Source organism: Lagopus muta, chromosome 13 (genome assembly GCF_023343835.1).
Source record: "Lagopus muta isolate bLagMut1 chromosome 13, bLagMut1 primary, whole genome shotgun sequence".
Taxonomy (NCBI): Eukaryota; Metazoa; Chordata; class Aves; order Galliformes; family Phasianidae; genus Lagopus; species Lagopus muta.
The window spans coordinates 3,804,386-3,827,132 of NC_064445.1; the positions used below are offsets into that span (position 1 = coordinate 3,804,386).

The following is a 22,747-nucleotide window of genomic DNA, read 5'->3' on the forward strand; positions in this document are numbered from 1 at the left end:
GGGAAAGAAAGAAAAAACAAAAAAAAAAGGGAAACCACTCGGCCATTTGTTACCCCGCAGCCGATGTTTCCTGTCGTAAATCACCCAGGAGTGCGGTCACACAGTTGGAGGGACGTGGGACGTCAGCAGCGGTGCCAGGGGCTGTCCAGCACGCAGCCCTGAGGCATTTGCACTTGAATCCACAGGGAAAGAGAGGGAGATGGTGGGGTCAGGGCGGTGGCCGGTGGTGAGGTTCAGCAGGGATGAGTGATGGATGTGTGTGGCGGTGTGGGTGGCCACAGGACCAGCAGCATGCTCCATATGGGATGGGGACAGTGGGAGCAGTGCTGCTCCTTTGATGTGCTGTCTGGTTGTCCCCAGTGTGGAAGCACAGGGATGAGGCCGGCATCCTACCTACTGCTGTATCATTGCTTTGCACCCCTTTGGCCCTGATCTGGTCTAAAATGGCAGATCCAGGGATGGCTCTTGGTGCAAAGCAGCTTGCTCTCCCCCTGGCAGCACACTGTTCTCCCCATTGCCTGCTCCTATAGAGACCCTGGGATGAATACTTAGCCCAGGCTCTTAAATGAGTGGAAAAACATTCAGCAATTCTCAGTGCTGATGGCCAAACCAAAGTTATCCATGGAAAAATGCATTTTTATGCAGAGCATCTTAACTGAAGTTGAGGAAACAAAGCTTGATGGAGCTGCAACAGGTCTGACAGCAAGTGCTGTGCTGAGCTCCTGCCATCCAGGTTGCACAACACCGAATGCAAGTGCCCAGTGCTTGGATTGGTGTCTTACCTCTTTAAAGAGGAATTTTCTTATTAGTCTTTTTTTTTTTCCAAGTCCCAAGGCTGCAGCAGGAATACTCACACCCAAAACATGCAAAACCAGATGGCAGCGATGGAACTCCAAATCAATTATTTTTTAATTTGAAAATTCTTTTAAATTTAATTTGGTCCCTAAAGCGGGCCAGGCTGCCTTGGGGCCTCCTTCTCCAGTTGCACGCTGCTGGAATGATGATACCATGACATTTCCAATGACAGTGGCTCCTGGGGGTGTTTTCCTGCACAGCCCCTAAGCCACACTCATCTCAGAGGCACACAGTGCTCCTGAGTTGCTGCAGCCACATCTGAAGCACAGCATCGTGCAGCTGGATGAAGCAAAGGGTCCCATCCATCCCAAAATGGGCTTGCTGAAAGGGAAAGCAGGAGGTGCAGATCTGGAAAGGCTGCAGCACACCCAGAGTGCTTCACCATCTTTCCCGTTCTCCCTCATGTTGCTAAAGCAATGGACTGCTGTCTGGTGAAAGATGCTGCAACCTGCAGCAGCAGTGCTGGGGCTTCAAATGCAAGAGCACCTGGCCTTGCTCCCAGTGGTATTCTCTAGTGGAGAAATGTCTTACACGGCCAACAATTTGGTGCTGCACAGTGCTCAGGGCTCAGCCTCCGAGTGCTGAGATGTGATGGAGGGTGGAGCATCAGCAACATGCACACTTGGATGAGCTCTCAGTGCTAATCACACCAGGGTACACTGAGAACATTAATTTTTGTTTAACACTTTGGTTAACTGGCCACACAAATCCCTTGGCCAGATGGACAAGCAGCAATTGTGGCACTGATCTGGGTGGCAACACCTGGGGATACACCCTGAAATGTGCCAGAACGATGCACTCAGTTCCTCCTGCACTGATTTCATTGCCTGCACAGCCAGGTCCCACTTGGGTTTGGCAGCAATAGGAATGGCTAAAGGGGAGCAGCAACCCCTCCACCACCACAGCCCAGGTCCTGGCCTGACAGCAGCCCTGGCAAACATCCGCACACCCATCTTACACTGACAGCAATAAGATCAAGAGCAAACAGCAGAGCTTGCAGCCAGGCGCCACGTGATGTGTTGTAAAAGAGGTGGTAAGAGCTGTCTGAGCAGCGTTGGGGAATCCACTTATCTCACACCGCGGACGGAGGGACGGGAGGAGCTTGGACTGGGAGATGGGATTATTGCGGTGCCCCACCGTGGAGCTGCCCGAGTCTGGCACCCATCAGGGACTGCTTGGTCTCTTCAAACTCAACCAGCGATGTGTATCCGGCCCCAAGTGATCAGTCAGTAAACGCTGTGAAATGCTTCAGGCAAGCAGCATGGAGGTCCGAGGATGCGTGCAGGCTGAGCTGCAGAGCAGTTATCGTAATTACGGTCATTATCATTACAGTTAGCACTGTCATGCCAGCGTATACGAGCAGCACTCCTCCTCCCTAGAGGTGACTGTGACAGTTCTTCCGGAGGTGACACCTGGAACAGGACACCCCATGGCAGCTGCCACCCCCCGCACACACATGGCACCCTCCGAGTGCTCCATGGCACAACGGGGCCATCTCCCACTTTTGCAGCCTTCTCCCTTTGGTCCCCTGGAAAGACAAATAATCAGTGGGGGAGAAAACCTTCAGCTTCACAATGCAGCAACAGCACGAAGGGAAGCAGGAGGTCGGATGCTGGCTTCCCCTGAACACCACCGCAGACATGGAGTGGGGGAACTGGCGACAAGATCTTGCCTCTATTTCTGTGCCCTTTTTTAAAGAACTTTTTTTTTTTTTTCATTGTGGTTGCACATTTGGTGTGTGCAGGGCGGTTTCTGTAAACACAAGGCAGCGTATGTAATACTAAATAAAGCAGCATGCAAATCCCATAGCCACATTCACAGTCCGCAGACATGCAGTGTTTAAAAGGTGCAAGACCCACGTCTCTATTTATTCCTTCCCCAGCAGATAGACGACTGCTCAACATTTGCATCCAAGCTGTTGCACACAGTTATGGCTCATTTCCCTGTCTGGACATTCTGCTCTGAAGAAAATCCCAATGGTGCAAACAAAGTTTTTCCCCAGTGCTGGGATGGAGCAGTGACCCAATGACATCCCCATAGCTTGGTGCTTTGTGACCATCCATGTGCACAGAGGGTGAGAAAGACGTAAATAACTCCACTCTTTCTTCCATATGTTTGACTTTAGTTGGTGATTAGTGGACTAATTCTCATCTTGTTTCTATTGCAATGGCAAATATGCTTTATCCTCTTTCCAATGGCTCCCTTGGGACCCAGAACAATAGTCCACAGCAATGAGTCCTGACAGTGCCACTGGTGCTGGTAGGAATGGTCCTAAGCCATGTTTGCTAAAGGAAAAAGAAGATAGATTTATTTTTCTATGCACCTGCAAGTCCAGATCCCTGCTTCCTGAAACCAGACCAGAATGGACTAAGTGTGGTACATGAGGGATGGTGGATATAGGAAACTGTGTGCCCAAGAATGACTCCTAGGGCTGTTCTGAGGGTGGAATGGTCATGCCAGCATGACACAAAACACAGAAGCCACCCCCAGAAGGGCAGGATGCAGCACAAAGATTGTGTTTTCCTGCCCCTGCAGCTCGGGTTGGGCTTGGGGAGAGCACAGGGCAGCATCCAGCAGCAGCACCTGTGATGGTCCTTTGCTAAGAGGCAGCAATTAAGGCAGGTGCTACCGGGCACAAGCACAGATCATCATCCTCCCACATGCCCTGACCCCCCTGCAATTATCCATGCCAATCACCACCCTTGCTGCTTGGCCCAGCAGCATCCCAGTATTGCCCAGTGTTCCCTATGTGTGCTGGCAGCACACACTGAGGGATGGGCCACACCAGGGCTGCCCGCAACACGCAGCCAGCACTGCACCTTGCTGCACTGGGAACAGCATCCTCTGCTGTGACGGGGAACCCCAGGACATGTCCTGGGTGGTGCTGCTGGTCTCAGATGGATGTCATGAGTCATTTTGTCACCATCTTCCCTTTACTACTTCTCTATTTTTTTTTCCAGAAAACATTGTTTTTCCATCAAACGGGAACGATCCCACCCAATACCAGGAATCTTGCTAGAAGAAGTCCAGATGACAAGTTCTCAGAAAACACTCTCAGCTGCTGACATCCAGCTTCAAGAGCCGTGCTCCAGCGTTAACCATAACCAAGGGGGACAGCGCGTCGCCTGGCGCATCCTGAAGTGCCACGAGACGCCTGCACCCCACAACGGCCCCATTTCACACCATGGGGAAGGCTGCCACTTCAGTGCACTCCCCAGCAGAATGTACACAAACGTGACTCTCCTTCACATCGGTAATAAACAGCCTCTTGCTTTGCTATCTGCCCCGTGTTTATTTTCCCATTTGCTGGCGCGGTGGATGGTAATAGAATATGACACTGATGGGATACAGGCTGCTGCAGACCCAGACTGGTTCTGCTTGTTGGGAACATGGCAGGGCAGTCAGGAAAAGCCTCTGTGTGCCTCTGGCTGCCCAGGAGCATCAGGAATAATGCTGCATAACCCTAATGGTGCCTTTGCTGTCCCAAGTGGCTTTTGCAGGAGGAGATACGGCCCCTTGCTGCCCGGGGCTGGATGTGAGCTTCAGCTCCGAGCACGCTTTGGGCAAAACAGCACCAAGATGTTTGTTTTCAAAAGGATACAATGTTTGACAAAATAAACAATATTTGATTAATGCCGACTGCTTTTCTGTTGTTTTTTTGTTTTGTTTTTTGGTGTCTTTTTTTTTTTTTTTTAATGCAGTAAACCCTCTGACTGTATAAACATGCCAGGGCTGCTTCATCTGTCTATATCAAAACTTCAGTTACCTCATCTCTGGGGAATGTCCTTCAGTAAGGCTCTGACAATCTTCTTTACGGGGTTGGTGGCTGCTTTTTTTTGTGGGGTTTTCCTTTCTCCCCCCCCCTCCCCAGTTTTACTTCTTAGCCCTCCCCAGCAGCAGACTGGCACCCACTACCTGATTCACATGGTCAAAACCTCTTCCCACAGACCTTTTCATCGTTTTTGCAGCATCTCTTCCATCACAATTCTTCACCACGACCCCAACGAAAGGCAGAAAAACCAAAGTCCCCCTCTGAGGACCATACTCCTCCAGTAGGATTGTCCCACATGCTCCCCCTCCAGCTGCAGATTTCAACACCTCCAGACCTGGGTCCTTGCTAAAGCAACAAATTAGGCACAGGCAGGGTTTGTACTGCAGCAGGAGCACCTACATCCCTGCTCCCAAGCTGGCACAGATGAAGGAACAATCCTGAAAATCTCCCCTGAAAGACAGAACTGAAGCACTCTAGATCTCAGTTCTCAAACCAGCGAGAGCCATGAGCAGCAGCTGTTTCAAGCAGCTGTTAAGTGTGTTAGATTATAGCATCCCATGCTCTACACTACTAGTCAATTGATTAATGAACGAGGCGTTCTCATCCAACAAAAATATTTTGGTTTTACATTATAATTTGAGGCACGGTTAGTACAGAAGTACATTACACATGTAAAGCACGTGCTGGAATCTCATCCTACCCTCAGACACTGGCACAAGGTGCTTCTCCACCCTTTGCAGGCTGCTGGCAAACTCACCTGGTGCTGTGCCACTGCTGCTCCATCCTCAGCAGGCTTGTACTGCCATGGGCTGAGCACGGTGTGGTGACAGAGCTCACACAGAGGTCAGTGCTGGGAGCCCACCATCAAATGGGGCTCTGTGGGGAGATCTGTGGGGTTGAGTTGAGAGGATGAGAAGGATTGGCCTCAGATTGCTCTAGGGCAGGTTCAGGTGGAATATCAGGGAAAACTTCTTCTCCAAAAGAGCAGTGCTGCACTGGCACAGCTGCCCAAGGAGTGGGGGTGAGGGAGAGGGGGTCACCATCCCTGGAGATGTTCCAGAACTGTGGGGATGTGGCACTTAGTGACGTGGTGATGGTGGGTGACGTGGTGATGGGCACGGTGGGGTGGGCTGGGGTTGGACTTGGGGATCTTAGTGGTCATTTTTCAACCGTACTGATGCTACGATTCTAAGTTCACTCTCAGTTATGGCTAAAAAAAAAATAATTGGATGAAGATTATAAACCATTGCAAAACCTTTGTTAAAACACAAACCCACTGCAGGGTGTAAATCAACAGCTTTCTCCAAGTTATCACGCGTTATTTTAGAGACTTGGCAGATATAAGGCTGCAAAGCTGTTTTTTGTGATCTCTTTTCATAACAAAGTCTCAAACAACACAGCTTTGCTAAACAGCATGTCCATGCACCGAGAAAATGGGCTCAGCATGCTACAGAGAGGCTTTCTGTTGACAAGCATCAACATCACACCGCAGCAGCGCGGAGTAGGGAAACCAGGCAGCTTTTGTAAGATACCCAGCGAGACACAGCCTGCACTGTCTGCTGTTTATCCAAGGAGGAAGCAGCACACACAATACCTTCAGCACGGGATTAGAGGCAAGAACATCCTCCATGCTGATCACAGAGACGCATGCTGGGGCAGCAGTACTGCATGCCTCTGAGCAGACCCATGGCCCTCCTGTTCCCACCCCCAGCGCTCCAGAGGGATGAAAGAAAATGATCAGAAGCGACGAGTGGCTCTCATCACATATTCCCTTTCCTCTGCTTCCTATGGGAGCAGAGGCTCATGGGCACAGCCAGGCACAGTGCTGAGAGCAGGGCAGTGGGAGGCTTGAAGTGCAGAAGAAATCCCTCAGCCCCCACCTTTTGGGTCCCCATCCTCATGCAGAGCTGGAAGTGAGCTCCCAGTTCCCCTCTCCACTACGTTGTGAGCATCACGGCATGGAAAGCAGTCACAAGGCTTTGAGTCAGTGCAGATCAGCTCCACCACTTCAAAGCAACAAGAGGTGAAGTTTCCCTTCTCCAAACCATTTGATTGTGTGGTTTGGATTTCCATGCTTTCTCCCAAAGATACAGTTCCTTTTTTTTTCTTTTTTTCTTTTTTATAAGGTCGGAAGCACGCAAACATTTAAAGCATGCACGTAAGTGTGGTTGTGTGCGTGCATGTGTGCACACAGGCACACTACAGCTTAAGATACTGCAGATAGGATCACTCCAGTAAAAGCAGCATCTTAATCTGAAATATGTAACCATTCTGGCTGGGAACCAAACCAAACATTCCCTGGCCCCTGCCCATTTAATCAGCCTAACCGCAGCCCTTAGTGGTGCCCCTAAGTTGGGCATTCCAGGCTGCCCATCCAGGACCAGTGCCGAGCATCACAACGCCGAGCATCGCCTCGCACCAGGAGCTTACTTGCTGTGCACCGTGTCTAGAGCAAACAACCTTTATTTTAGAGACAGCTTAAGCAAAGTAGCATGCAAAGAAACACTTGAGCAAGAGTCTCATCTGCCTCTGGGATCCTGCAAATCCTTTTCTTTTCCTCCTTTGTAGCACAGTGTGTTGGATGCATTATTCATCCCCATAAAGCACGGAGGTGTGCACAACCATGCTGTCTGTCCTTTGTCTGGAGCTGCGTTTGCAGATTTCCCATGGAAAAGGTGGTGCTTTGCTCCAAAGAACTCCAACAGGGTGTTGTACACATGGGCATCCTTGGTGGGGACCCACAGCTGGAGACCAGAGAAAGGCAGTGCTCCCATTCTCCATCTCACTCCCAGCTGCTGTGAGGTTCTCTCACTGCTGCTTGCCTGACAGCACTGGGGCTGGTGGCACCAGAGCCACGCCAAGGCTAGCAAATACCTGGCAGTCCCAGCACATGTACCAACAGCACCTTTCTTCCTTGACCTTATATTCGATCTTCCCAGTCCTGCCGGGTTCTGTTCCTGGCCGGGTGCCTCAGGGTGACTCCCCGATTTGGAGAGAGTACAAAAATTGCATCAACCACAGAAAAAGTCTGTATTAAGTCAACTGGGAACAGAGGGCTGATATTTGCTGAGAGTACTTCATAAATCTAGGTGTTCTTTACCCCATGCACATTCAAACAACTCAAGATGAAACGCGCTCTTCCGTTAAAGGCAAGGCAGAGCTCAGTCTTCCAAAACTGCTAGGGACGATTTAATATCACCCTTCTTATATTAAATAGGATTATCTTTAAAAACACTGTGATGTATTTACTAGTTTACCATGAACAAACCCTTTTTTTTCTTTTCTTTTCTTTTTTTTTGGTGAAGATACCGTATTATTTTATAAAATCCACTCAAGTCCTTTGCCCTGTCTTTGGCAATGTGCATATATTCCAGGGAGGTTCTGAACATTTTCCTCATTTAAAAAAAGGGATGGGAAGGCACTGAGTGCCGCAGCACTGCTCAGGGCCAGCAGCCCAGCAGCAGGGCTAAGGTGATGGCAGCAGTAGGGCCAAGGCGTGGGGCCATGCTGCCGGGGTCAGTGTTGGGCACGGCAACCCCATCTTTGTTGTGCTGGTTCAGCAGCTGCTTGTTGGCCAAGGTGTCGTCCATGTCCACGTCGTATGACAGCTCTGAAAGCAGAAGGAGAGAGCTGGTTAGTAGCACGTGTGGTGTGGGGAGCAGCCAGCCCTATCTGCACTGGGGCAGCTTGGCACGGGTGAACAGAGCAGAAGAGCTCAGTAACACCTCCTGGGTCTTCCAGCCAATCCCTGGTATCCCACAGCAAACCTGAAGTCTGAAAGACTAAAAATTCACAACTCGAAGGCACTCCAGAAAGAAGAGATCACTGAATCATAGAATGGTTGGATTGGAAAGGGAGGTGGTTGAGTCACCATCCCTGAATGTGTTTAAAAATCATTTGGATGTGGTGCTCAGGGACATGATTTAGCAGGGGGTTGTTAGAGTTAGGGTAGTACGGTTAGGTTGCGGTTGGACTTGATGATCTTTAAGGTCTTTTCCAACCTGAGCAATTCTATGATTCAGTTCCAATCCCTTGCAATGGGCTGGGTGCCCTCCAACAGATTGGGTTGCTCAGAGCCCCATCCAGCCTGACCTTGGGCACCTCCAGCAATGGGGTATCCACAGCTTCCTGGGCAGCCTATGCCTTGCCTCCCTCTGAATAAAGGATTTCCTCCTAACGTGTAACCTAAATCTCCCCTCTTTTAGTTTAAAACCATTTGCCCTTGTCCTGTCACAATCAGATCATATAAAAAGTTAGTTTCTCTCCTGCTTGTAAGCTCCCTTTAAGTACTGAAAGGTGTCCCCGGAGCCTTTCAGGCTGGACTCCCCCAGCAACCTCAATCTTTCCTCAAGGAGAGGTGCTCAGCCCCTATGAGCATCTTTGTGGCCTCCTCTGGACCAACTCCAACAGCTCCAGATAAGAGGATTTGGCTTGTTGAAGTGATACTCCCAAAAATCAGCCAAGAGTGGGTGTTCAGCAAAGCAAAGAGTGTCTGCTCCGCACGCGCTGCAGGGATGGGTGCATGAGTGAAGAAATCCTGGCCAGCACAAATATCCTCCCAAACCATGTACCTCCTGCTGTGAGGACCTTTTGGAGTCTTTCATAAGCATGCACAAAATATGTTGCTTACAGCACTTTCAGCACACCCATCCCATCAATTGTCCGCCTCATCAAAGCACCAGAGAGTGAGGAATGGGAAAGGATGTCACGCCACCAGCCTGCTGCTGTTGCAACACGGGGATTTTGAGAAGAAGCACATGGAAGCTCCCACCCAAGAAAACTGTGTAAAAGTTCTGATAGTGTAAAAAGTTCTGACAGTCCTGGCAGAGCTTACAGAAAGGATTGGAAAGGGTTGGAAGGGACCTCTGGAGATCATCTAGTTTAACCCCCTGATAAAGCTGGTTCTGCCCTGTTCAGCCATGCCGGTTTATCACCTGGATGCTCTCAGTTAAGCCTGCTGGCCTTATCCCTAGAGCTGGGCCATTGGATGCAGAGGAAGCTGGTGGCTTCAATCAGAAGACAACCTGGCTCAAGCCATTCACAAGCCCTCGTGGATCACCAGCATACTCATGGGCTTGGATCACCCCACCCCACCCCTGAGAAAGAATCCAAGAGGCTGAACAAACACTCCAGCTAAAAAACGCCACATCAGCCCAATGAGGACCACTGCCAAGGCAAACACTGAAGCAATATTTCTTAATCAAAATCCCCAAACAAACACTGCAAAACAAAAGCATAACAACAGCAGCATGACAAGTGAGGTGGCTCAGACCATCAAGAAGGGTCAGAAATGGCTGGAAGGGAGAACAGAAAGCCAGGTGCAAGCAAAACCTGCCTGGCAAATGACCTATAATGCCTCCAGCAGATTCCCAGACAATGCAGTTCCTCCTCTCTGCAGCCCTCCTGCTTTTATCCTCAAGCTGCTGTCCCCTGGCACAGCACACACCTCCCCCATGGGGCAGGGCAGGCACAGGGTGCAGCTGTTGAACCCTCCAGGAAAGGTCCAACCCAAGAGCATCAAAATGATGATTTCAAACTTTAATCATTAGAGTGTTGGTTTTTGGTTTGGTTTGGTTGTTTCTGATTTTGTGTGTGTGTGTGTGGTTGTTGGTTTGGTTTTTTTGTTTGTTTGTTTGTTTTTTACAGGGGAAGTTTTCAAATTCTAAGATTTCGCCTGACTGTGAGCAAAGACCACTTTTCAAATCATGAGATTTCACCCCAGCAAGGATGCTGATTTTCTCATTCATTCTTTGCCCAAGGAAGAAGAAAAGGGAACAGAAACCCTCTTGTCATTAGAGATTTGAGAGATGCTTTCCTGGCTTTGTTAAACCACTTCAAAGCTTTGTGCTGGGGTGTGGCATTGGTTTCAAATGTTCCTTGCATCGCTTCTTTCTCTGGGCTTATGTTCAGCTGTATCTTTAAGCTAATGGATTTAGCCATATGTCTTTTATTTTGTATTAATAACGGGGCCTGTAACTGGTGGAAATACATTCCATTTAACTTCCAATGACCTTCGGTATCACAGAATAATTAAGGCTGGAAAAGAACACTAAGATCAACCAGTCCAACCCCACCCCAGTGTGCCCATAACCACATCCTTCAGTGCCACATCCCCATGGATACGGAGCTCCTCCAGGGACAGTGATCCCACCACTCCCTGTGCAGCTGTGCCACTGCATCACTGCTCTTCCAGTGAAGATTTTCCTAACATCCAACCTGAACCTCCCCTGGAGCAATGTAAGGCCATTCCCTCTGGTCTTTGATACATAGAAGGAAGAAATGAAAGATACTCTCCTCTGACTGATCAGAGGCCAGCTGATGACCAAGTCCAAGCCCAGCTACACCCTGTCTAATTTGCAACAGTTTCTGCCACAGAGTGGCCCTTTGACTGCAAAGGCTTTTGGGGAGGAGAGAGGAGTAAAAGAGAGAACTCAAAAAATGTGTTTCTGTTTATAATCAGTTGGAGTCCAGAGGGTACGACCAACAATCTGTGTTAATCATGTATTCAATCTTCACTCATTCTGGCCCCTCTTGTCCTCTGGGCTGTGGATTAGATAATCCCCTTAAAATAATAGTCAATCATTAGCCCGGCGTCTTTTTTGCCTGCAAGCACAGCGCTGTGCTGTTTCCTGGCATCCTTCTGCAGCCCATACAAGACCCCCAGCCCAACACAGAGCACTCCCCCCTTTCTAACCAAAGCCCCTCTGACATGTTGCTGCTCCTGGGACAGTGAAAGCTGCAGCTCTGCTCCCTGCCCCAGCTGCTGCCAACACTGACATGCACAATTTTCACATCCTCAGAACGCAGCTGAGACGTTCTTCCATGGACTAGGACTAGGTGCACTGCTTCTGCTCGAGCTTATTGGATGAAATGCACTAAGAAGCCCTTTATTTCCTGATCTGCATAGTTACAAAAAGCAGCTAAACCAGGCAGGGATTGTTTTTCAGTTGGCATAAGAAATTCCACCGCAGCTGGCACCAAAAAAAGCCAGGAGGATAAGCACCGGCATGCCAGGAGTGTTACAGCAGGCAGGCACATTCCTGCACAAAACACACCGATGTCTCCTGAAACAGCCCCTTCTGCCCCTAAAAGGGCAAGGCAGCCTCAAGCAAATAACTGATAGCAAACCCTGCTCTGACAAATGACATCAAAGCAGGCAGTGCCTGGCTCCAGCGGGCAGCACTGTGGCCAAGCCAGGAAAGGAGAGCCCAGAGCCTGCAGCCAGGGAATGTCATCTCGCCTGCCAAGGCAGATGGCTCAGCAATGGACCTAATATAGTAACAGATTCATCATGGATGGCCGTGCACAGAAACCGCTTTGCACAGCCACTTGATAGCCCTGCTGCTGCTGGGGTTGCAAAGGGGATGTGGAAGCATCATACAGCATGATCACAAAACGGGGCTGCTGAGCCATCCAAGGAACCTGGGGGGACGTGGTGATGGCCCTTGTTTGCACATGATGAAAACTGCAGTGTGAAGGGAGCGAGGAATGGATCATGAGTGTGTACTTTCAATCAGCACAGATCATATCCAGTAGGAACATCTGACACCAGGGCAGTGTGTCAGGCTCCTGCCACTCTCATGGTCAGTTGTGAACATCTGCCTGCATGTGTCCTTCAGGACTGGTCTAAGAAAGCATATGATACCATCAGGATGATGATCTCAGTGGTCTTTCCAACCTTTCTGTGATTCTATGACAGTTGCAATCTCTGGAATGCGCTGCTGCTTTCTTCAGTTTTTTAAGCAGCAAGGCTCACCAGTCTGGGAAACAAACGGCCCATGAATGCAGGAGACTGGATGTCTCCAAAGCAAGACTGGGTTTCCAAAGAGAGATTTCTGGGCTCTGTAAGCCCAAATTGATGAGCTCACAACAAGTGTAAGAGCCTGCAATACCTCAGCTCAGACCACCTAGCCTTGGTCCCAGCTCCCTCCCTTTCTATAGCACTGACCAATCCAACATGACAGTGTGTGCACCTGGAATCCAGGAAATCAGTCCAATTGCATCACTCCTGGTCCTGCTAGAACACAAAAGCTCCGCTCACACCAGCCTGCAGCTACCTGACTTCTCCATGCAATCAGCTCATACTACAAGCACACCTCTACTTCCACAACATCCAGATAAGTCCATGGAGTTGCAAAGCACACGTGGCCACAACTACGCAAAAAAGTCAGGATCTCCAACCCTCCGCTTCTCCAAAATGCCTTCAATTCCTCATAAGGCCCAGCCAAGCCTGGCTTCATCTCCCCAGGGAGCTTTTGCCCTCTGGTTTATTATCAAAAATCCTGGAGCACCAACAGGTTTGCCATCGTCCATTGCGCAAGGAGCAGCCTGGCTGTAGGTGCGGCCGCGCGGTGCGTAATTGCGGCGCTGAGTGGAGCGGCGATGCTTGTGTTGGCATGGCAGCGAGATCACCGCGATGGATGCGCAGCATCTGCATGGTCTTGCGCCTCTGTTTTGCTGCCTCCTCCGCAGCAATTTAGGAGGTGCGGCTCTTGGCAATGTGAATTTAGATGGAAGAAAAAAATAAAATAAATCCAGCTCAGCATCATCCTGCTGCCACCGGCAATGTGGCTATGGGAGATGGTGCTGCTCAGATGGTGTGGTAAAACCAGCTTCCCAGGCAGTAATCCAAGGGAACGGGGATTGGGACTGCTGATTTGCAAACCACGGCTTTGCCCTGCTTGCCTGCCCAGCACTCCATGGCTGCAGTGCATGCCTTCACAGAGATCCAGAGGGCAAAGCAGCACCAGTAGAGGAAGCAGCCATGGAGAGAGGAATCAGAGACTATGGGGACACGAACATGTGGAAGAGACAGGCTCTGGAGATGGGTTCGGAAGGGTGCAGGGTTCAGCATGGAAGGGTGAGGAGCTCCAGCTCAGGGTGCGACAAAGGGTACATGGACAACAAGCCACAAACACTGCAGGACAGCCATTATGCACATCCCAGCCCTCCAGCTCCCAGTACTGTCACAGAAGTCTCATCCAAGGATGCCTTCAGGCTCTCTTTGGGATAAAAAGCCCAACATGCCACATGGAATAGGGCAGAGGGGCTGCTCCGTGACCCCAATTCTGCCCTTCCACCCCACTTAGACCAGAGGCTGGAGGAGAGGAAGAACTACCATTTCTGACGTGGGGATGTGTTTACCTCAAAAATACTCTCATTAAATTCCTCTTTGCTCCTTGGTGTACACTCTAGATTTACCCTGAAGAGAATCTGGCATTTGCAATTGCATTAATCATTTTTCCTTTGGCAGCAAGTGAAAGGGTTTCTGAACTGTACTCACAGAACAGAGCCACAAAAGCATGCTTAGCAAAACACATTCATGTAATATATTAAAAATTAACAAATCTCATTAGCATTATTAATTGAAAGCATCAGAGTTCTTGGGTCCCATTCCCCTGTCTGATTTCTAGATGTACTGCCTGGGAAATGACCTGCTGCCTAAAGGAGCTAGGAGAAAAGAATTAGGAACAAGGAGCTATCCAGGAGGAGCCCAAAGCATCCACAAGGGCAAGACTCAAGGAGAAAGAAAGGAAAAGCTGGAAACAATAGATTATGAACAGATGCAAAGTGAGGCAGCAGTACTGGGTCAATGTCCCTCCACATACCCCAGTCTGTTCCCAACACTGATTTCTGGAGACCCCCAAGGCCTAAACCCACAAAGTGTTCCCTTCTGATCACTCCGCTGTCTGTCACCTGAGACATCTAGGACAGTCTTGATTTTGGGAAGTAACATTCTTGGGAATAGCAGAGCAAATTGAAATGCTCCAAATTTCTTCTAATGATGAAAAAGCAATTAATGGCACCAAACTTTTCTCCACCTTTGCTCCTTCAGACCCTGCTGGCATTGAAATTAATGATGTAGCCAGGACCTCTTCCACAATGGGACTGACCTGGGCTTGGGGCAGGCACTCTGAGACTTTTCCATGTGCATTACAATGCAGTGAAAAGATCAACACATTGATCTTCAAACTGCTGTTGGCACGTGTAGCCAAAACTCTTTGCTACAACACAACCAGGACAGGCAGCTTCTGCTGATGTTTGATTCTCCAAGCTAGGGACATTCGCTGACCTCTGTGTACTACAAAGACCTGCCAAGATGCAGTACTAAGGGGAATGCCAATGGCCCTGGTTCCAGCTAAAAGCAGCCCTCAGGGAAGGAGGATGTTTCTCAATGCTAAATCAGAAAACTCACAGTGGTGTTAGGACACCCAGAGACATCTGACATGTTCCTTCGTGACTCACTGCATGTGAGAATCAGCCTTGAACCACAGCCAGGCCACAGAGATTGGGGTTCTTGGCATCAAGAAGTGCCATCGTCCCTGGAGATGTGGCACTGAGGACATGGTTCAGTTGGTATGGTGGGGATGGGGCGGTGGTTGGAAGTGATGATAGTGGTCTTTTCCAACCTTACTGATTCTATGAAGGAGGCAACCAGAGAAGTGCTTCTTCAATCAGAAGGGACTGGGGCTTTGCACAATGTGCTCATTCACTCAAAAACCAGATTCCTCCAGGCCACCGCTCATGATGCCAAGGTAAACAACTGGGATGAGGCTTCAGGTGACAGTCCAAAAATTTGGGATGAGAACTGCCCTATGGGCTCAGCCCCCCAGTAGTGGGCAGGTATGGTCACACATCTTTCCTACTCCTGAAGCAGCAACCCAAAGTTTTGTGCTCCTCATCTTCCTGGAACAGCCAATGTGGAGTGAAAGGCAGTGCACACAGAGCATGGGATGAGGTGAGAGCACTGCCAAGGAAAGGGAGCTGAGAGGCTCCAGCACTGCCCAGCGTTTTTAATTGCATTAAGCTGCTAAACTAAATAAATAAATGCATACAAACCTGGCTTGGAATTAAAACTGCGCTAAAGTAACTCCAACCCATAAAAGTGGAGTAATGCAGGAGGCCCTGGGAAACATCACCGTGAGCAGCTTTCCCACTTTATATAGAAAAAGAAGGGCTGGGTTCACAGACTGGAACTTTTTAATGGCTCCAGGTCATGTTCACTGCGCTGTGTGCTGGAAGGAGCCCCGGGAACAGCTGCTGAAGTCTGAAACCAGGATCTGGCTTTGCACTTCTGCAGCGAGAGAGCCCCAAATTAAACCCAAATGCTTACTGGGTGCACGTAACGTCTGACACAAACCCAGGGCTCGTGCCGGTTCCGTGGGCAAAGCACAAACCCTGGTCCCAGAGGTGGTGCCCATGGGAAATCCAGTGTCACCCAACCGAACAACAGGGCACCATGTCTACAGTGCAGAGCTGGACCCATCCCACTTGCTCTTCCATTGGAGCCAAGGGGCTCCCCATGCACGGTCACACAGGAACACCCAAATCGCTCAGGAATCCTGCAGCTATCAGCCCAGCAGTGAGGTAGGGAGTGGACAACACAACGGGCTCCAAGCTCCAGGTCCAGGAGCTCCTCCTCCCCCTCCACTCTATCTTCAGCACTCCCAGCTCAGCCTCAGGAATGTCACAATCGCAGTGGAAAATCAAAATAAAAAGGCTACGTAATCCAGTTTGTAAATCCCTTGAAAAATACAAAATCCTCTATAAAACGGATTACAGAGATTAAAGATAGAAGTTTCCTGGAAATCGAGAAGCATGTTTCAGCCTCCCTCCTCTCCTCGCCCTCCCAAGAAAGGGAACAGAGGCTCATGGTGCTCCTCCCGCATATGATGCTCAACTACACTCTTTCCCAGCAGCAACGTGCCCCTTGTCTGCAGGTGACTAATGGGTGTTTCCTCTTGATTTTGCTCTTGATGCTTGCTTTGGGACATTATCTGCTGCATTCATCCAATGTGCATTGGTGGAAATGGGAATGCAGGTGAAAATCTCCCTGCATCAGGGAGAGGGGGAGATGCCTACAAGCTTCCTGCATGCTTTTTTCTTCATATCTTTCCAGGCAGATCCCAGCAGGCTCTGGGGAACAGTGCAATCATAGGCTGGAGGGAACCTCAACACCCACTCAGCCCCAACCCCTGCCATGAGCTGGGTGCCCCAAACCAGATCATGCTGCCCAGGGCCCCATCCAACCTGGCCTTGAGCACCTTCAAGGTTGGGGCACCCACAACTTCTCTGGGCTCTGCAAGCTGCAGGAGTCCAACAACAGCCACAAAGGGACTTTCATCCCTGCAGGCAACCAGCTGGAAATCATCCCCCTGAATCAAGGCACTCTTCTCACAACCCAGATGTTCCCCTTGGCTGTGCCAATGGTGACGACGTTATCAGCTGGAGAAAGCCCAGACACGCATGTGCTGGTTATTACTCTGATAAATTAATATCTTGACACACAGACGGTGGTAGCAGATCAATTTCCTGTTGGGAATTTCCACTTTGTGAGAATTTCTGTACTGCCATTCTTGTTTGGAACAACCAGAAAGATGGCAATATTAGCAGCAGAGCACGCATTCAAGTTCCCAACCTGGTATTGCTCAAGGATTGGTGCAGCTGCAGATGCCTGTCGGGAGCTGCAGCCCAGTCACTCTGAATGATGATCACAGAATAAGGATCAAAACACAGCTTGATCAAAAGGACATTTTACGAACACTGCAGCCAGAGTTGAGTGCTGATGTGAATACTTCCATTCGCCTTTATATTTGCTCTGCTCAGTGCTAATAAAATTAACACCCTTTTAAATAACACATTCAATTTTTATTTGCTTCATGTTTGTATGCCTTACGGCTTTGAAAACATATCCTCTGAACCCTTCCATCACTTGTTGAATGGCGAGCTGTGTGAGGGTCAGAAAATCACTTTCTGCAGAGGAAGAAGTGGGCTGGGTGCTTGTACTGCTGCTTCACCTGCTTCACTTGCATTTTTCCACCAAAGGTTTTCCTTATTTCTTCTTGTTTTGTGGCGTGGTTTGTTTTGTTCCCCGCGAGAGAGGCTAAAGCAGCCAGACCTTTTCTTTCCCCAGCAGAAATCACTGTCTGTAAATAAACAATTAAGAACTGAACCAAGCACCAGCGGTGTCGATGCTCCTTTGAATGCAGACAACAGAAAAAAACAAAGTGGTGAAAAATTCAGCCTCCTTTCTGCTCTTACACTCACACATTAGAGGGAAAATAAACTTTCCAGCCCAGGACAGGGAATGCCTTATTGGTGCAGTACAGCCATTTAATTCTAGAGATGTTCATCTCAAAAGCCAGAGCAGAAAAAATATGTTATCCCCTTTTATTTATTTATCTTTTTAGTGCCAACTCACCTTAGCTGAAAAGCACATTGAGATTGTAATTATGGGAAGGCCTCATCGAGTAGATCTGTAAACTCGGGCTATCGGTCTGAATTACTGGAATCAGCACGGCTAATTTAATGTGGCTGTGCAAAATAGCTCAGATTTGGAATTTCTTAATGGCCTTAGGAGAAGGAGCCTTTATGCATACTGCAATCTAGGCTTCATTCTTAGACCAAATTCCTTCTCATAGATTTTGTGAATGCCCTGTTTTGTAGCCAACACAAACTCTGTCCAGTAAAATAATGTAAGGACTCAGAATGAAAGGAGATTAGCTGTTCCCTGCTCCTGTTATTTTAAAGCAGAAATAACTTTGGCTTCTACTGATTCATAGACAAAGCTTGAAATGCAAAGCATGCTCAACTCTAGATTCAGCATGAAAAGAGCCTTAAAATATTCCCGAGTGCAAGTAATGGACTTATTAGAGGGATGAAAAGAGGCACTTTTCACAGAACCCCAAGCTCTTTAGTCCTGTCATATCAATAATCTTGCTTAAGAATTTCATTCTATTTACATTTTGTTGCCTCCAAAGTATCCTGCCCGACTGATATGAAACGAAACATTTGCACGTTTGAAGAGCTGCTTTATTCCTGGTAGCACTCAGCAGCACTGTGCTGAATGGCTGTGGATCACCCAGCGTGTGCGTGCCGACGTGTGGCACAGCGATGTTGCCCGGCACACACCTCCATCTGACAGCTCACAGCCCAGGAGGTGATTCTCAAGTCTTGCTTAAAAGCATCATCTTTAAATAATGACAGTCGGCAGTGCTGGAACGCGCTGTACCTGCAAGCTGTTCTCCTCTCCTTTATGTTTTACACCCACAAAAACAAAGCTGACAATGAGAGGGAGAAAAAAAAGCTTTACGGATATCAGGAAAGAGATCTGCCTGGCTGTCTTTCAGCTATCAAAATACACTTTTTTTTTCTTTTTCTTTTTTTCTTTTTTAATGGTTTAACATAAAATCAGCACTTAACTACAAGAAGTAATTTTGCCCAGAGACCCCAAAGCTGTGACAAGTGGCCCTTCCAGGACACCTCTGCATGGTGCATGGCACTGGGCAATGGACAAAGCACAGGGACTGCATCTGCCTCCCAACCCAAGGCCTCACAGCTCACTGCAGGCACTAATTACGCTCTCTGCTTTGCAGAGATTAATTAAGCACTGCAGCCCCACAGTCCCTGAGAGCCGAGCAAAGCTTCCATTCGCTGATGACTCAAGCTGAGTGTAGATTGCGATGTGGATCCGTGAGCATCAATGGGAGAGCAGGGAACAGCATCCGAGTGCCCTAATTGCTTTGCAGCAGCATCCCCCTCCTCTCCAGGATGCTTTTAATTCCTCCAGACGGGTCCCAGCATACCCCCCTGCATAGGGACTGTTCGAGGCTGTGCTCTGCAATGCTCCCTATGGCAAGACATGGAAAACCAATGTGCCAGAAGCAAAGTCCCGCAGCCACCTCTCAGTCCCCCAGCACCAAGACGAGCAGCCTGCAGACCAATGGACACAAGCATCTCCACAGCTCCTCCAGGAAATCGCTGTTTCTTTAGTAATAAATGCCCAGATGAAGTAGGTGACAACTGCATAAAAAAATATGATATCTGTGCACTGGGGAGCCGGATGGCAAAAGGGGATTGGCAGCCCCTGCAGCTCACAAGAAGTGCTAGCTGTGCTGCAGCTGTAGCCTGGGAAACCCATTAAGACCACATGGGGTGTCAGATTGTATGTAACATGAGTGCTGGGCTCACAGGCACCACATGACGGCAGCCCCACAATGGAGCAGGGCGGAAAAGGGACCAAAGGGACCGGAGGTGACCAAGTTTCTCAGCACATGCCTGAGAAGGCAGAGCCTTCACCTCCTGAAATACGGAGGAGCAGGTGAACCAGCACAGCCCCCTACATTGCAGGCTTGCCCCGAAAGAGCTGAGCTGCAGGGGAAGTCAGCAGGATGCAGAGGATGCTTGGAATGCCACAAAATGACGGGGTGGCTCAATATGAGAAAGCTCCTCTGCCCTATATCTCCCACTGCAAGGTACTGCAGAGCAAGCACTGAGTTGCACAGAGAGGAACGTACCAGCATAGCTGTGCTCCCACCCTGCACCAAAGCACTGAGCTCCAAAGGCAAGCAGGAGGGAAGCACTGCTGTTAGGTGCTAAGGTGCCACCCAGCATGGCCATTGACATCCTTGTCCCCCAGCTCATCCTCCTCTGCTCCAGTAACCCCACCAATAGTAACATTGGAGAGGACATGGTCCCATGTCAGAAAACTGCTCCCAGTCCTTGAAGTGGAGAAGAACAGCACTACAGGTGGCCAGGGAGGTTCCAATGGATGGAAGTGACTGAGGAATCCACAGGCAATCCCATACTGCGATCCCAATACCCCATATCCTACACCACAGGACACAGATAAGTATTTTTACAGATAAGTTTCTGCACTTTAATGTATGCCAGGGCTAATCTTACTGCCACTAGCAACTGAAACCACCCTCCCACCTCCTGCTTCCCACCCCAAGCACAGCAGTTTCCATTCCGCACAGAGAAATACCTCCTTGCTATCTTCTTCTTTTCTGATTTTATCTATTTGTCAGTACACAGAACCATTTTTCTTCTTTCCACATTTTCTAATGAATTCTGGCAGGGATGGAGCTGTTTGTAAATCACGCAAGTATTTGTTTTACTGGAAACATCTGCTTTAACACATTTGTCTTGAAAAAACATTTTTTTAAACAAAGGTATTAAGCTGCAATGTAAATTGGGCACATCTGTTTATGAGTCACTGCAATAGCACTGCCTCCAGTGCACCAGATCACACGGATCTCCAGGGGCCTGATCCAGCAGAAATTGGAAACTTACAGCTCGCTCCGCTCCCTTTTCCGGCACTACTTCCCATAGAGCGCTGCTGGCTGATTCAATAAATTAAGGCTGCTAAATAAGAGAGGCCTACTTAGCATCTGCTGATAGCACGAAGCCCAGTGCGGCAACATGCTCCAGCTCTACAGGTTGCCCAAGCAGGCTGTGGATGCCCCATCCCTGGAGGCATTCAAGGCCAGGCTGGATGTGACTCTGGGCAGCCTGGTCTGCTGGTTGGTGACCCTGCACAGAGCAGGGGGTTGGAACTGGATGAGCATTGTAGCCCTTTTCAACCCAGGCCATTCTATGCTTCTATGATGATTCTATGCACACCCAAACTGTGTTGGTGAGAGCACCCACAGCACTCCCAGCTGTGGGGAGGGCAGAGCCCCACACACAGCCCCACGTTTGTTTGCTGTGTGGCACGGCTGCACCTCGAGCCTCTCTGTGTCTTTGCAGCAGCAGAAATAAAGCTACAAGGGCCAGGAGTGGCAGCTGAATGTGACATCAGCTGTTCCCTGACAACAGACACCAAACCAGGAGTGAAAGATTTGCCCTGAAAGCAGAGGGGAAGGGACAGCATTTCTGCTACAAATGAGTTCTTTCACATCCTCTGCGCTCGCCTTAGCGGATGATTTATGGGGACAGGGGAAGAGGAAGAAACACTGCAGTCTGTGTTCTGCTCTGACTTCGGGGAGCATCCAACAAAACTTTTTTCTTTACTTTTCACCAGAACTATTTTACGTAGAAACCAGGAGAGGACAAATAAATGTACCAAAACTACAGAGCACTCAGAGGAGGGCTATCAGGGAGGCAGAGGATGTTACTCAGCCTCTGATGGAAACCACCGGCTTCCACCTGCCAGCTGCAGTCTGCATCACACGAAAGTCCAACAGCACGCTGCAGCAGATGTCTGACTCCACGTGCAGGAAGCATCTTCAGCCTCCATATCCATGGCACATAAGAACTCCAAAAGAGCTCCGAGTCCAGTGATTTTACAGAGACTCAACATATCGAGGATGTTTGAATTAAAACAAGAAGGAAGGGAAAAAAAAACAAATGAAAAAGGATGAGCATCACAATGCATTTGTGATTTATATTTTAGGAATCCCTGCTGGGCTTCCTGTACTGGACCTAAGGTGGTGACATACGTGCTGGCAGTCTGTCCAGCTGCCAAAGCAGCTGGAGCTCCAAGCAAGTGATGTCCCACAGCAACCAGCAGTACCTGCCACCACCATGCATCCATCCCAGCACATCTGGCCAGCAGCAAACAATGGCACATCATCACACAAGGGAACAGCTGGTCAAGGGGTGCAGCAACACTCTGGGCAAGCACGGGCTTTCAGCAACCAGGGAAAGACAACCAGACAGAGCCTCTGGATAAAGGGAAAATAAAGGCACTGCTGGCAAGCGATGTCCTCAGCTGGGCTTGTAAGCATGACGTGTGCTGGGCACAGACCCAGGCTCCTGCTGCAGCTGCCCCACATAGGGGGACCCACGCAGGGAGCATCCAGGACAGTAAGATATTGTCAAGGGGCTTAAATACCACTGAAGTCATTTTCTGAAACAACAGAAGCCGGTCAAAATGCCAGATTTCCATTCCTGCAGAAAATGTGGAATGTGCTACTGTTCCAAAGCAGAACAAAGGCAAAATATGTACATAAATAAAAAAAAAAGAAGAAAAGGCAAGATGACATAGAGAGACCAAAACATACAACTCCAACAAAAGTCGTCAACTCATTTGGATTTCGTCTTTCCTGTGGCATAATTAAATGCATAATCTGAAGCATACTTCTAGACAAAAAAAGCCTCTCTGGAGCACAGGCTGACAATGTGACATCCTGATATGGGCAAACAGGCTGTTTCTGCATTTCCCTGCTTGCAGGAGCAGAGAGAGATGCTTCAATTTATTTCCAAAGCAAAAAACCTGTCCAAAACCCCAGCATACTTCACTACAGCTCAGCTCCAGCACAGAGGCATTTTCAAATCACAGCTTCCCATCAGAAAGCTTCCAACCTGCTCTAAGAGCATCATGGTGGCAGGTCAAAT

General features: G+C 49.1%; 1 protein-coding gene across 1 annotated transcript in view; it reads right to left on the reverse strand.

Annotated features, from left to right (window-relative positions):
• Nucleotides 1–7,072: 7,072 nt before the first annotated feature.
• GPC3 (glypican 3) overlaps nt 7,073–22,747 on the reverse strand; it is a 114,105-nt gene continuing 98,430 nt past the window's right edge. The window contains exon 8 of the mRNA XM_048959846.1: nt 7,073–8,237. Within this exon, the coding sequence (XP_048815803.1) occupies nt 8,068–8,237 (170 nt within the window). The 3' untranslated portion in view covers nt 7,073–8,067. The remainder of the gene's footprint in view (nt 8,238–22,747) is intronic.